General features: G+C 40.5%; 1 protein-coding gene across 4 annotated transcripts in view; it reads right to left on the reverse strand.

Annotated features, from left to right (window-relative positions):
• Positions 1 to 6,922: 6,922 nt before the first annotated feature.
• The window catches only part of sox21b (SRY-box transcription factor 21b), a 55,438-nt gene continuing 45,700 nt past the window's right edge, over positions 6,923 to 16,660 (reverse strand). For 2 of the 4 annotated variants that reach the window (XM_067516431.1, XM_067516430.1), the window contains one exon: positions 6,923 to 9,120. In XM_067516431.1, coding sequence (XP_067372532.1) covers positions 8,356 to 9,120 — 765 coding nt within the window. In that variant the 3' untranslated portion in view covers positions 6,923 to 8,355. Of the gene's footprint in view, positions 9,121 to 9,246; positions 11,451 to 11,542; positions 13,606 to 16,660 lie in introns of those variants that run through there. The other 2 variants (XM_067516433.1, XM_067516432.1) reach the window with 2 other exon arrangements.

Below are 16,660 nucleotides of genomic sequence, written 5' to 3' on the forward strand. Positions count from 1 at the left end.
AGGAAATTTGGGTCAGTTGCCTTCGCCAAAACTTGAATTTCAGGTTTTGCTTAAAGCCCCCTGCTCAGCTTTTCTCTTTTAATGTGTTTTTGTTTGGTGATGTTATGTTTTAAATGTCAGCCCTGGAGCTGTCCAGCAATTTAGCAGGCACATAAAGCCCAGTCTCAATATCGCTTCCAAGTGTTCATGTTACCTCTAATCGCTGCTGCCTGCAACATTACACACACTCCATTTACTCGTGATCTTTTATCACCTCTGAGTGTATTGACTGTGCAGGTAAAAGGTTAGATAGGGTCAGAAAAGGGTGATAATATTCTGGGACAAACAGAAACGCCTGATTGCCGGTGTTAAGTGGCTATATGGCATTATTAGCTGCCTGCTACTAAACTAACTTATTTATCTGAGCAGAAAGGAACTGACGTGTGACACTGGCTCTTGAAGCCACGTGCGGTGAATTAGCTGTCAGAATGCATTGTGCATCAAATTAAGGGGGAAGTATTTCAACTTGTTTACTTATTTCTTACATACACATACAAACATCCAACAATTCATGGTGCTCAGACATATCTTAAGCCTAACAAGAGCTCACGTGTCACGTGATAAGAGAAATATAGAGGCTTCTGCCATATTTGGCTTCACTGTGCACTGGCATGGTGAATGACGCAACAGGAAAATAAACCTGACAGCACCAGGCATCGGCACAGCATTTCTTTTGCGCCCTACATACATAAATCTGTTATTATTGCTCGCTGTTAGCCGTATATATTTTTACACCTGTCTGCACTAATATCAAAGTGTCAAGGTGTGCTTTTAGACATTCAAGTTCATTTGTGCCTCTTGTACGAGTTTGTATAGGTGCCATCTCTTTGAGGAGGAGAAATACGGTGCTATTCCCAGGTTTCATTCCATTTTGAAAAGGACCTGTCAAAGGGCACTGTTCCACTTGACCCATTTTATTTTTCATACAAACAAATTCAGTGTACTTGAATTTACATGCTGAAAGTTTTCCATGCATCTGCTAAACTGTATGTGGCAAAAGTTCCATGTAATATGTTTGTATTCTTTAATTGTGCCCCACTTTTAATTGCTCCCGGTAACATAGATGCCTATTTTGCAGAAGAAGAGAGCAAATAAAACCATGAGGAATAATAAAGAACGTTTAGAGAGAAACATCTCTCAGTGGCTCAATAAGGAGAAAGAGACAGGCAGAGATGTCTCTGTGTCTGCAGCTCCTAGCCTTGTAACATTTTTGTTAGCAGCACAGTGAGAGTGAAGGCCAGACTTTTGATTGCTTTCCCTATTTCACGTCCCTTTAGAGATCCATTTTCTTCCCACACACAAGCAAACAAAGCAAGAATAAATACTATGTTCAAAAGCCATTACCTTCAATGTAACCCTTTCTGTGGTAACAAAGAACATGGAAAATTTCCACAACACAATATGACTAGGCGCAGCACGATGATGTGGCTTAAAGAGTATAGGAAGTCTGAAGGACCCCTGCATGTGATGTCTCATAGGACCATTCATAATAGATTTGTTCTGAGGACCTTCACATTACTTCCCAATTAAGGTATGAAGTCATGCTCCTTCATCAGTATAACTAATGGCACGTTTCACGAAGCAGTCATGTTTGGAGATTAAAGACGTGTTTTGCGAGTGTTGGATTTTCTGCTCAATATGATAAGGTGCCCATACAAATTATTTCTTTGCCGTCATCGACGTACATGTACTTGAATTCTCCATATTGTCATTAGTAAGACATCTATATGGTTGTTCCAGTGCATTACGCCATGGCTGCAAGACTATGCATGGGGGGGAAAAAAAAAACAAAAAAACGATCTGACAAGTACAGACGTGAGACCCGTGTCTATTAAAGAAACACTACACCTGACACTTTAAGATGTAATAACATAAAACAGCTATGACAAAATCCCATTTTGCAATTTGGACTGGAGTCTCTTTAACAGAAAAGTACTGCCAGTAGAATGACAAGCTATCCACCACTGGTACAGACAAAATCCAAGTTTCCATCCACTGAACACACTCTTCAGGATTCCAACATTCGGGGACATAAAGATTATTTATGAAGCGACATATCATTTGGAAATGATCTATTTTGCCACTGTTAATTACAACAAGTCTGCAGAATTTGACTGCTAAACCACGATATCACAATACAGGGTGTGAATCCCAAATCAAGCTTTGCACACCATAATCCTGTTAAAATGTAATAAATAATCCCTGTGAATTAAATGCTGGCAATATTTCATTTTAATAAGTTCTTGTAAAATCGAGAGAGAGGGGGAAAATTGATGGCATTACAGCTCACTCACTTCCAGTGTGGTTGTGAGTGTGCAGGAGGAAATCATTCCTTCTCATTAAAGGGGCAATCTTCGAGCCCCCCAGATCTTTGTTGTAATAACTGGAGAAAATAATCTCTTTTATTGATAGGCACATGTAGCAGAGAGTATGCCAACTGACAGGTACTTATCTTTTGCCTGTGTCCTGTGTTATAGAAAGATATAATTCTTTGTGACTGCTCCTCAGGGCATCAGCTCTTCAACTTCATTATTTCTACTCAAGATAGATATATTTTTTCCTTGAAAACCTGAGAATTAATATGAGAGCCAGCAATCTCTGCCAGCGGTCATTTGGAAATGGAACAAAAAATGTCATGTCAGTTTAAAGAACATTTTTAAAGGCTGCTCACTGACATTATTCTAATTTATTGATGGATTCATAGAATAATCCCATGCCTCATGGTTTGGATTATTAACTTAATGATTTCACTGGCTACCTAGCAGCTATATGATCTTTTTGAGAAAGTCTAATCTTGTCAAACATGTGATTGTGTCAGCCCACACCATCAGTACTTTTTTCCCCCCTGAAGTTTGTACATTTATGCTTGTATATAGGATTCTAAAATTGTGTACTGTCAAACCGGCCATTGCAACATCTGAACATGGCCTGTAAAATAATAACCCCTGATGATACTCAATAGGAATGTAACGTTACTGCAGTTAGTTCCTTTAGACAGCAGTGGGAGCTTTAGAGTCAGATAATCTGCTAAGTAAAGAGCCTTCTTGCCTCTCTATGCCATTTCCAAACCGACTGACACAGCAGTCAGCCTCACATTGTACTTTTTAACAGATCTCAACACTGTTTCCACGCACGTGACTGATCAGCTGTAACAGCTGCCATTTATTTTAGTTTATTACAAAACCTTTTACATTTTTATCAAAGTAGTACTTCAAATAAAAGCACAATGAATCCTTGTGTTGAGTTATTAAGTTTTTCTTCATTGTTTGTGGTGCTGCATGCTGTATTTGCCAAATACTATTAAAACTACAAAAGTCAATTAAATATTTTGATTCTGTTCTGGTCAACTGAGCAGAACATGGAACTGGCCACAATGTTTTATGATTTCTGTTTTATATGGGTCATACACGCAGAAATATATATAATATATTTGATTTGTTGAAATGTCAATAACAAACATATTTAAAAATGGTCAATTAGAAAATGTGCTGGATAAAAGGTAAGATGTTGTATGGAAAAGAGGGAAAGTATCGAGCTGACAAAGCAATGTTGTATGTGTTTTTGAGTTGTTGAAGAAGGACTGGCATCTTTAAAGCCACAAACAGAAGAGTATGATTAAGTTATACGCGTACGTGCAGAATTACATTTGCGAACATAAGCAACGAGGCCAGAATGTTTCCGTACAGGGATGGCTCCAGATTTCCTCAGCTTCAGTCAGAGTGTAAAAATGTATTGTCTAATGATAAAAATAGGGCTGTAAAATGTATATTTAAATGTATAGGGGTTGATAATATATAATGCTGTTGCTATTGTATTAGATGTATCAGTGGCAGATAGTCTGATACACTAGGAGTGCAGTTCACTCATCTCACCTGTAAAACTCATGATTACCTCAACTACTCCCAGTCCGTCGCCTCCACCCACCTGTGCCCAGCCTAATTCAAGCGTTCCCTCTCTGAACTCCAGCAGGGGTCCATCGCCTTATTACATTATGTACTATTAAACAAACTTGGACTTCTTAAAAGCAGATCCAGACTTCAGAGGCTGTGTGGCCTGTTTATATAGGGATGGACTGTACAGTACACAGCCATTTCTCATTTCTCTTGGTGACCTTGGGCACAGTGACATGTATGGTTTTGAGGCTTTGATTTGACACGTTGAGGGGTTGTGGAAAAGGTGCTATGCAAGATAATTTTAGTATTTTTTTCCCCCTCCTGGGAGCATAGAGATGTAAGAAATACAGCAGTTCATACTCTGAAGATTACAGGTAATATGGTACACAGCCATAAACATTCTTGACCCAACCTGATGATGGAGATATTGCTTTAGGAGAGACTTTTCACACTTTTATTTGCCTAAAATGAGATGGAGAAGTCAGTGATTAGACTCTTTGAGGTTTCTCACAGAGAAGCCAGCCCTGGCTGTGTATCTCCCAGCATTGCACACAGCACACACATGCTATGACAACCAGGTGAGCAAGAAGCAGACTCCTGCAAACAAATACAGGAAATATCCTCAAAGAGATTATGTTGATGTATTATTCATGTCAGAAAAAAAAAATACTAAAATGATCCATCTGAAGCCATTGAAGCCAGGTGATAATCCACATGCTTGTGGGGCAGCCCTGGGCGAATTAGGGATGAGGAAGCCATTGTACATCCCTTTAAGGTCAACGTGGTTGAACCGGTGATACATATGTATGTTAATTTGCCTAATCTCACTTCTACAAATGTCTTACAGGCACATAAAGGGTTTAACACTAAGACATAATGATATCAGGGCATCAAACGAGGGGCTTATGAAAACACGAGGCATCCATGGCTTTAAATCTTATGTAGAAACCTTTGTATCTGAGTGTAGCTACAGTAAAACATCAAAGGAAGTATGGTTCAAATTTCTTCCTAAAACATGACCTAAATATTTAGTCGATTTCTGTCTACATTCATTTCAAAGTTTTCAGTGTGGGTGAACTAGCAGAAATATTTCTCCTATTTTAAAATACTGCGATACAGCAGTTGCCGGCCTTCTTTGCACATTGTTTTATTGTGATACATGGAATAAAGCTTCAGTTTAGAGTAACTTCAAAGGTGTTATCACTTCAGATCTTTGTTTTCAATGCACCATTTAAAAACAATTTTAAAAAATAGGCTCCTTTAGCAGAAGGAGCAGACTTTATCTACCACGATTTTTACAACCCTATACACCCAACACACTCCTAAAGCCTAAAGATAAAGGCACTGTACCTGATACATGACTGCTGCTACACTACCTTAAGGAATCTGAATGTGTTAAGTGAATAAAGTCTTCTTTTAATTCGATGTTTTATTTCAATATGGTTTAAATAAATATAGGTATAATATTAGCCTGGGATTTATATTTTATTGCCCCTGATGTGTTGAGTATATTGGAATCAAGAGTAAAAAACACTGTAGAGGAAAAAGTTTTCTCCTACTTATTTCCATAGTTGCATCCCCACCTTTTCCCATTCATCTGCCGTCTTAGACAGAAAAAAAAAAAAAAAAACACATAGGCTATCTATTCAAAAGGCATTTAGTCCATTTCTTTCTTGGCCGGTAAACCTATTCATCAATTGTTCTGGCTTGTAGATTGCATTCTAATGCTAATCTACCGTGTTAAATATCTTTTTGTTCCCCTTTCACCGTTTTGTCATTCAGTTTATCCAGTTTTGGCCACCCATTTTATTTATTTATGCGCCTGCTTCTATTCATGCGCTCATGTATTTTTTATTATGTTGTTTCACTGTCATGCAGTGTCAACTCACTCTATTCAATGTGGGCTACTTGAAGGGCTTGGAGGGACAAAGCGTGTACACATTGCAGTGCTATTCACTCCGGCCAGCTGGATCGGCTGAAAAAAAACCTTGTGAAAAGAAATCCTCCACAATGGACACAGAAGAAGTGCACAATGCTAACAGTTTTCCAAATACCACTGATTGCTTTCATCACAATGAGAGAAAGCAGCCGCTTTTGCTGAGCTCCACTTCAACAAACAACACTCTCACAAAACCTCCCAACCCACGTTTTGTTCCCAGACAAAACCTCCTCGACCGTCTAAACGCTCCCAGAGTTGGAAAAAAAAAGTTCTTTCAGGTTTCTTCTCTTTTTCCTCAAGAAAAATATAATAAAAAAGGCCAAAGAAAGAAAAAGAAATGGCCACTGAACTCCTAATGCAAGTTCTTTGACAGACTTGACGACCTTCTCTGTGTTTTGATGAGGTACTTTGCCCTTTTATGATACATAAAAATCATTTTAAAAAGGTGCCCGTGTGGTTTAAATTATGTTATTGAGACTACACATTACGCAAATCTAATTCATTTTGTAAAAAATTAAAAAACTAAAAAAAAAAAAAAAAGGCCCATAGGCCTGTGATCACAATCACAGATAACCAACAAATTATTTTCTTAAAAATTACCTACATTTGTTTTAAAATAAGTGAACATGGAGTGTGGACTAAATGCCATCACTTCTGACAGGACTGTTGTTTTTTTTCCTAGTCTATAAATGAAGCACAGGGTCACGTTATTTTCGGGGGCCAAGAAGGAAGTTCCGTGGTGAGAAGTGATCGGGGTGTTACAATGGAGAACATCGTGGTGAAAGGGTTTAATTAACCGTGACGGAGATAATTATCCCTGGACTGTCCAAATTAGTTTTGCATAATCGCTCTGATCCTTATGAATTAATCTCCCAGTGTAATCTAGGAGGGGCAGCTGGTTTAAATAACATACATTACACGTTACTGGTCTAACAGAGAGTAACACACACACAACCCCCCCCCCCAAACACACACACACACACACCTGCTGCTGCGCACGTGAGAACACACACTAGACAGGTGATCAGATTTTATTAACTATACTTGGTGTTTTATTTCAGACTTGGGAGCTCACACACTCATCGGAGGCTGTTTTAAAGCCTCAAAGACGAGCTTGTTCTGCAGCCTAAAAGCAGCTCACTTCTTTTTTTTTTTTTTCTTGTTCCTGGGAAAAGCAAGCTCAGAGTACCACACAGTTTTATCTTCCTTCCTATTCACGATTAAAATTGTGATAAATAAGGTTTTGGCTCCTGATTACAATGGGCTGATTTAGATTTCCCCCTATAATGCCATTGAAAGCGCGGACAAAAGCTGCCTTTGGAGGATACATTACACTTCACCTGGACTGAGGAGCAGGAGCAGGAAAAGAAAAGATACCAATCTTGTTCGTCTCATCAAGAACTGCAGCCGCGATTCCCTTCCGTTTTAATCCGAAGACGCTTTATTGTAGTGCTTCGCTCAACAAGTGAACAGTAGCAATAGGTTGAAGTACATAACGGAGGTTAAAGAAAACACAAAACATACAAATTCCATAAGAGTTAGTTAAAAAGGTCTTTTTTTCTCTCTCTCTTCTGCTGCACATGATACAAGGAGTGGGAGGGTGACAGATCAAGATGATAAACTCTTTGAATGAACTTCCATCTGCATTTAAATTTGAACATTTTACTGTTTAGGGAAGAAAAAAAAGAGGTAGGGGGTCCTGTGGATCAGACTCGAAAGTTGCAATGCACTGGAATTGAATATCACCTTCAAAATAAATTACATGTTCTACGTTTCATGTGCAAATATCACAGAACTAGTCTTGTCCTTTTTAAAATTGTCTGGGTCACCATAAATTCCACTAAACAATAAATATTACAGACATCTATAAAACGGCTTAAAAACTCAAAATATACACCGGATTTCTAAATACGCAGGATCCTGGCCCTATATGTCAAACACTAAGCCTATATGGGCAAATAAACTAGAGTCATTTTGTCTGTACACATTTACAGTCAGTCAAGATGGAGAAAATGCTGTGACAGTCCTCCTTGATCCACGAATTATAACCTTACACCAAGTCATCTGAGAGGAACGGCTCCTGTGATTATTATGCTCATTGTATATGGTGCCATCGATTCCAACAGGTTAGTCAGGCGGGTACAACTTGCAAAAGATAAAAATCGAGCAGTGGACCTTTCAAAAGGAGTTCTCACAAACTGCTCTGTTACCCTGTCCTCTCAAACTGTGCACGTCTGCCATCCTTTAGTCCTTTCTCCTCTGGACAGTGAGAGCTGAGGGCTGGGCAATAATAGATTAGAGAGCTCTCTAAATAAGCATTACCTTAGATAAAGGCATTAATCAATATACATACACATGTGATATCTGAGACGACGAGCACTTCATCACATGTACAAGTTTGTGCATGCATAATAAAACTCTTGCATGGATAACTGCTTGTCTTGTTTTCACATTTCGTTTTCTCAGAAGTCCAAAGTGCGCCTATCATAATGCCGCAGCATATGCAGGGTACGGTTCAAGTTGAGGTTTTCCCATTCCAGGGAGCAGGATGTATGCTAAGGGCGGCTGGAGTCCCGCCGAGGGCCACGCCGTACAGTTACAAGGGATCATGTAGCCTGGGTTTCCCGGGGACGGATGTGAGTGAGTGTGGGTGTGCGTCCCGCCACCAACACTGCCAGTCCCGGTGAAAGCCGTGGCGCCTCCCGGCGGGTACCCCAGCGGAGACGCGTACGGAAACGAAGGCGGGGAAAGCTCGGTCATCTTGGATCCCAGGTCGAAAAAGGAATAGGGGTTCGCGGACATGGACGGGTTGAAGAACACCCTCGCCGCCGCGGCCGCTGCAGCCGCTGCAGCCTTATCAGGGTTCCCAATAACGGACTCTGAAAGTGCTCCAGCTGTAAGCCCGTTAACTTTGAGTGCGTCGTGCTCCCCCAGATTGTAGGGCACCGGGAAAGAAAACTTGTCTTTTTTCATCAGAGTCTTGGGCTTCCGCCTCGGTCTGTATTTGTAGTCTGGATGTTCCTTCATGTGCATCGCTCGCAGTCGTTTGGCTTCGTCGATGAACGGCCTTTTCTCAGACTCGGTGAGAAGTTTCCACTCCGCTCCTAATCTCTTGCTGATCTCGGAGTTGTGCATTTTGGGGTTTTCCTGAGCCATTTTTCTGCGCTGGGCTCTGGACCAAACCATGAAAGCGTTCATCGGGCGTTTGACGTGATCCATTGGTTTTGACATGTTTGGCACAAACGCTCTCTGAGAAAGGAAAGAAATCAGAATCAATCAAAGAATGAAAAACATATAAAACAGCACAAAAATCACAAACTCGGTTATATTAGTTATACATTCACCACAACTGCAGCTGCTCTTCTGCCTACTTACTCTGTAGACTTCAATTCTTCATCCCCACCGCTGATTTTCTTCTGAAAAGTACAAGTGGCAGCTTTCTTAAAAGTGCTCAACTTATGTTTTCTTCTTCATGGTGGCTCCCATCACCGATACGCCCTTAGCAAGGAGGAGAGGAGGGGAAATCGCTGTCTTGTTTTCGTCTTGTCGCTGGAGACTGTCAACCACCACTCAGCAGCAGCATTTACGCAAGTGGATGATACGTCCCGCTTGCCCCATGTGAAATACAGGATTGTGTGGCAGGTAGTGAAAGTGCCACTGGCGCATGCGCAGCAGCCCAGACAAGTGCTGCGCGACTTTTTTTTTTTTAAATCCCACCCCGAGTTTCAAGGGGAAACGCATCTCGTTTTACATACATCTTTATTTATTCAGCTTTAACTCAGAGCTGTGACCTTGGTGTTGACTGAGCTAGTTTCTGTGTCTGGTGAATTAAATTTGCTTTAATGAACAACTCGGAATTGTTTAGTTCAATTAAGTCATTAACTTCGTTAGCGAGGCGCCTGAAACACCTGAGGATGGCTGCGTGTGTGAGCGTCTCTCTAACAGCCTACACCGACAGACCTGGTCACCGAGAGGTGCACATTGCTCGGGATGAGTCTGAAATTGCATTGAATCTTAACAATCCAACACGCCCTCTCCTATTCAAAACATTTTTCTCCACGCGACTAATCGCCTCGTCCTGTTTCATTTCTTAAACCAGCTTGAACGCACTGTGTGTCACTGCACTTCCTCACCTTTCATGTCTGCCGTGTGTCTCTGTCTGTCTGCCCCCTTCCTTTTCCCCATGGGTGGCACTGCCATTGAAAAGTAGTGTGTGTAAAGGAAAAGAATGTCTTCTTTAATTTTTTTTCTTTTTTATTTATTTTTTTGATATTGTGGCATTTTGTCGTAAATACGCGAATGTTGAGGAGGTGTGGAGTGTTTCTAATCGGGCTTGGTGAAATTAATTACTTTCCTGAAATCCCTCTTTTCACTTTCACTTCAAAGGACTTTCCCAAGGGCAGCGAATCGACAACTGAAATTAGGTTGTCGAATATTCAACTAAGCAATTACAGTTATCTGCAGGACTTGTTGAGTAAATTGTAGGTTTAAGTGGTTTGTTCTCGCACCTTCTCAGTTGTACATAATTATATATGTACGAAAAAAGGAAAGAGAGAAGAGCTGTATCGAACAATATTATAAATGACGAATTAGGCTGGAGGTCGAGCGTTTAATTAGGATATAAATTGATGTCAAATTTAATTCATATATTGTTGTTCTTTTTAACGGGTTAGCGTAACCCAAGGACCATTTACACAGTCTATAATGTTGAATTATTATTATGATTATCGGATAAATAATTGTTTGTGTAAATGATGCGTTGGCAAATTGACTGGGTGAAAGTTGAGTCCTGACACTGACTTATCCCAAATTGACGCGCAATTTACAGGCAGCGCCCTTTTTGTTTGCTGCATGCTGAACCTGGGATTGTTTTAAAATTGCTGTTAACAAGGATTAGAGTCGTTTTATTGCAACGGAGTCAAAGGCTCATTTGTCTCAAGCTGAAAACCTGACAAGGTGAGGATGATCCGCGCCAAAAGGACCAGTTGAGAGACAGACCTGCTACCCAAAGTGAGTCGCAGCATCTCTCAACACCGCGCGCCCCGTTTTGTCGGCTTGTCATTCACCTCGATAACATTCCTCAAATTGAAGCGCTCCACTCACTCTGCGGGAGCGTGTGCCTCTCATGACACAAACGGCTAAAAACTGCGATGAATCATATGAATAAGTAACGGTGGGAAGTTCTTATCAGGAGTTGACATTTAGAGAGTTACGCTGTTCAGTGTGCGCACACTGGCCCCTTTGGATATGTGATTTTCCAAAGCTCCCTGCAGTTTTATTTAATTTTATTATTTTGTGTAGGAAGGTTTCCCAGTGCAAACATCTTATAAAGAATTGAATTATTTTTAAATAACAAGTTGAAGGGTTTTAGATTATGCCTGGGCCTATCAGAGCCTGCATTGACAGGAGCCTGTGCAGCCAGCATGTTGTCTACTGGAAAAAAAAACCCCTCAAGATTGCTTGTATCTTTTTTACAAAACAAATTATTATTTTCCAGACTGAAATGACATTCATTTATTCAGTTTAGTAATTTAATTAAGATCTGATTTTAAAAAAAGAAATAAGAGCAGCAACACCCAACTCTGTGTTTTTCCCCTCTTTTACCTCTGCCTGGGTCCTGGAAATAACACTTAAATAATTCAAGATGAGTTAGTGAGAGTGGGAGAATTACCTGCCGATAAAGCCTGGGTCCAGCCTCTGAGACGGCACCAGCACTCCCACCTCACAGCACACTGATGATAAGACTGAATAGAAAAATATCATGCAAATAGAAGGCAGACAGCAGCAACAACAAGCCCATGGGGACATTTTCCTACCCGGCGAGATCGCACACAGTTCACTCTAAAGTGCTAAAGCCATCACTCTGAAATAAGAGACCCTGGAGGTGCAAGAATCTTCATGATAGCACCAAACAGTTTATTCTGCTCAACACTCCACTAACTCCGGGATTATCCAGGGATCCTCATCAACTCTCTCTATAATTTGTCGTGCGTTCCTCCAGTTTGCATAAAAAGCCCACATCTCTAAAAAGGATATTGTAGAGAGTGTACTTTACCATCTCTTTCTTTTCAAAGTGTTTGCAGTTACTCTCCCATTGGAGCAGGAAGGAGGGGAATAAAGTCTTAAAATAAATTGATTTCAAGGGAGCACAGGTTGACCTCTTGCAATCAGATGGCTTTTCTTTGACGGAAAAATGTGAGCAGGGTAAATAACAATATCTTCTGTTTGCCACTCCAAACCCCACAGAGTGGGGAGTATTTACTGCCACATGAAAGTTTGTTCATTATCGGGGAGGCTGGAAGAAAGGGAGAGGGAGGGGTCCTGATTGTGTACCTGATGTGGTTCCTTTCTGCTTGTCTGATCACAGCTCTGCCTGGATCTTCCCTTTCCTGCTTTTCAGCTCAGCTGCTGTCATGAAGGCCAGGCCAAGGCAGAAACAGTGAATGCACCTCCACAATGAAAGGTAGTCATCTCATTTTCATCTGTGTTGTGAGGATTTTCATTAATTCCTACATGCTTATCCCAATTGCTCCACTTTACAGCTGATTTTCTGATTAAGGATTTGTTCTGCAGATAAGCAGCCCAAATGTGGACCCAAACTATTTCATTAATTTTGCTAAAATGTATTTTAAAACACGACTCATAATATAATTTGGAGGATTCAAGGATGGAGAAATATATTATTGTGTCAAACATAATTGCTGTTTATTGTAAGTCAGTGCCTTTCATCATGATGCCTATTTTTACTAATCACTGGCTGAAATAAATTCCAGCTGCGTAAGATTAACATAAAGGTATTGATTTCAAATTTATTTAGGAATAAGGAAAAAAAGAATTTAAAAATGGTAAATACATTTTCCAGCAGCACAAACATGTACGACACTGAAGAAAGAGTGTTTGTAGCAAAATGTGGAAAGTATTGAAAGTCGATTTGTCACTATCACACACCATTAGCTGCAGAATCTTATCTTAACTGAGCCTTTGATAAAGGGCTAATGACAAACAGTTTAGTGTTGTAAGGGATCCAATTGATTGCTATTTAAAGATGATTGCATTTAGATTAGAAGTCATTTTGTCTAATGAGGATTCTTTACAGCTTCCACAATACGTAGAAAATATGCTTAAGTGCAAGGCAACACAATGATCGGATTGGTAAAGAGACAATGCAGACTTCAGCATCACTTCAAATGAGTCACACAGAATGTCTGAATAAATACATAATTAATGTGAATAAAGTTAATATTTTTTTGTGGTTTTAATATGTGACCTATTTTGAACGGTGTGTTCTGAAAATATATTCAATAAGTGCCAAATTAGTTGTGCAGTTCTTTAATCATTCTAATTATACAGTCTTTATTGCACCTTAGGGCAGACTTTCACGTCTTTGTCTCAGTGGGAATTATTTTGGTGAAGAACCAAAATATTTACTCAACCACAACCTAAATATTACGCGTATCAAGAGGAATTGAGAAATAATCCTCTCATAGAGCACAGTATTAACTTAATCACATTAGTGAAAATACTATTGATAGTGGTCATGATGCCTAGTGAGGGAATTTGTAATTCACAATAAAACAGCCATATAAGATAGAACACACTGGAGTGTGTATTAAAGACTCAGGACTGGAACAGGCAAATGGCCCTGAGGATCAACTGAGAGCGTGTGTGTGTGTGTGTGTGTGTGTGTGTGTGTGTGTGTGTGTGTGTGTGTGTGTGTGTGTGTGTGTGTGTGTGTGTGTGTGTGTGTGTGTGTGTGTGTGTGTGTGCGCGCGTGTGTGTATGTGTTAATGCTTAAATGATTGTAAAGAGGGAAGAAAGCGGAGTGACTGTCAGTTCAATCTTTAAGGACTTGAACTGACAGATACAACAAACTCTGAAAGTACATTATGGAGGGAGAATAGGTCCACACAAGGATGTGGAGTCCACAAGGTTGATAACACCTTCATCTTTAAACCGCCGCTTGTCAAAGTATTATATTTAATCTCACACTGCAGAATATCTCCACACCCTGAGGGGCAAACAAAATAGCAGCAGCAATCAAACGACTTCCTGTATCATTAAAAACGGAATATCCTACCCTTTCTGAAAAGTCAGATTTTTGAACTCTGACTGCCACCAAACCCCACGGGGCGCATGCTCATCTTAAACCTTCCACATATTCTCTGTTGCAGAGTCCTGTGGTTCAATTCCACACATACTTGTTTGCCTTCAGGCTCTGAGATGACTTTTCCCATGATAGACTATTTTGAGCCATTTAGCGGATACATTATCGCTGGCCTTTCTTCCTCATTATATTCCCCTTATCGCCACAGCATCACTGCAAAGCCCCAAATAGAGAGTTGTAATTACCCAGACTGCCACCTGATAGCAGCCCTTCTATCAGCTTTATCACTCCAGGTCCTGCTAGCTCATCACAGGGACAGAGGGAAGAAAAGGCCTGCTTGTGGCACAGCCCGCCACAGATAGCTCATCTCTCAGATACATTTATAGTTGCAGTTGCGATCAGAGAAAACTGATGCACCAAGGCAATTTTTTTATCCACCCTTCCCTTCAATCCCACAAAGACTGCTCTCTCTCAGTCCTCTCCCAGTCTCTCTCTCTTTATGTGAAAGCTGTATTGAGGCCGCGCCGCAAACAAAAAGTGATCCAATCTCCTTGAACCCATGGCAGCGCAGTAACATGCTATTTGGGCTTTCATAGTGTGCCATCGTCCTTCAGACGAAAATCCAGAGGGTGACTTGTTCATCTTTACCATCACACACAACAGCAGGACACATGCATAACACAGTACAGTGCTTCCAGCCTATTAACCACCTTTGACCCTTATTTAAGTTTGCTTAGTGTTATGAAATGAAAATGAATAACTCTATCTATGGATTTGTTTTCATCTGTGTTGAATGAACAGAACTGAAAAGTTGAGATTAAAGGTCAAGATGTATTCAAATTTGCAGTCTTTTTTAATCTACATATCTAAAAAGCAATAGGCTAAATTTGATCAAATCAAATTCAGGTCTGCTATTAAAAATGACCTCTTGTGAATTATTTTTCCCTTCGTGTAACTGAATGTCCATTGTTAGACATCATAGTCTAGGGAAGAGTGATTTGTGAAAAGGAGACTAAATAAAATTACACCATAGAAAGGTTGGAAATAATTTAATTAGGATTGCACCAGCACGCCGACCTTGACAGTGCGGGCAAAGGGCGCGATGAATAACTACTATGTTTTAAGCAAACGTTACCATTGTGCAAAATTTTGGATTTTTGTGTTCTGAGGAGTTTGGCGCAACACAACCACAACTCTTAATGCGTTATCTTCACAATCCTATTAGTTACACTAAATAAAATTTTGATTTATACTTGATTAAAAAACTGGCCAAGCTGTTCGAAATAGGAACACACCCTTCCTGCCAGCTGGTTATTACCCAAGTTAACAGCCAATTCTGACTGTGTTTGCATTTGTATGACACATTTACATGCCCGCATCTCCTCCTGTCATGCATTGTGTGCGTGTAGCAGTGCTCGTCTCGATCACTTGTAGCAATAGAAAGAGCCTTTGTGTGTCTACTCATCAGTGTGTCAAAGAAACAGCCTTAGCGACTGACCTCCATCAAATGGGAAAATTGTGAGGATGCTTTCGAAGCCTATGGTTCCCATGGCCTGAACGCCTTCTAACAGAGGCGCTTCTAAGGCGGCCTGAAAGGAGAAATCAATCTTATTTGAGGAGATTAAGTGACCAAGATAATAACCATGTTATTGAGAAAGAACAAAAAAAGTCAAAAGAGCAAAATAACAGAGTTCCTGCCGATGGCTCATTGTTGCAGCTGAATGTCGCCACTCTCGAGGTGAACCCTTTATAGCAGTGTTGTCTTACCTACACCAGAGGCAAAACATATGTGGCCATTCCAACAACTAGAGTTCATTATACCACACACAACACAGGAATATATTTTTGATATCTGCACGGTATTTTGCACTCACACACATTTGTATTAGTGTGTGAATCTATGCTTTCTCCTAAGCACGGACTTGAATGACAATGTGATCAATGTGAGGGCAAGTGTCCTGTCAGCATGTCCTGTTCTGGGGTGTATTGACAGTGGCTGTCTCAGGTGATCTCATTATTTGATGGACACAGCAGTGGAGAGGCCACATTGATACTAGCCGCTCTCATGTCTCATCAGGCCATTACTCATGCAGAGCAGAGGAGGCACTTATAGGAAATATTGATCATATGTTGACAGAGTATTCTCCTCCTCTCCATAATCAGCGATGTATTACTGCCACAACGCTGATTCTGTGCACACGCGACAGTAGCATTGGATGCCATTGCAGGAGGGTTACACTTATCAGCATTCCAAAGCAGGCAGCCTGCGTTTGCACGTTAAGATGTTTGCCTAATGATTTTAACTAATCTGTTTATTTCCAATGTTTAGATAAACAGCCTGTGAGGGGAGGGATAGTAAAGCAAGGCACATGGCTTTTCAAAATCAAAGACTTCAAAGCGCTAATCGCCTGCGTGAAGATTAATGAATTACTCTTACAAATGCTCCTCTCCATTTTTTTCCCTCTTCACTTGTGCAGTTTTTATGTGTGGATAAAGTCAATACCCATGTAAAGCTCTACTCTGAATTGATAGTGGACCAAAAGGCCAGGACTCCACAAGAATCACATCATCATCCCGTGGGACATTTGCTAAAGATGCTGTGACATGCCTAAAGAGCAAATCTCCAGCGGGGGCCCTGAGGGCTGTTTGCATTTGGCAGCTCAAGCAAAAAGTATCTTCTCTGTC

The sequence above is a fragment of the Channa argus genome, chromosome 9 (genome assembly GCF_033026475.1).
Source record: "Channa argus isolate prfri chromosome 9, Channa argus male v1.0, whole genome shotgun sequence".
Classification (NCBI taxonomy): Eukaryota; Metazoa; Chordata; class Actinopteri; order Anabantiformes; family Channidae; genus Channa; species Channa argus.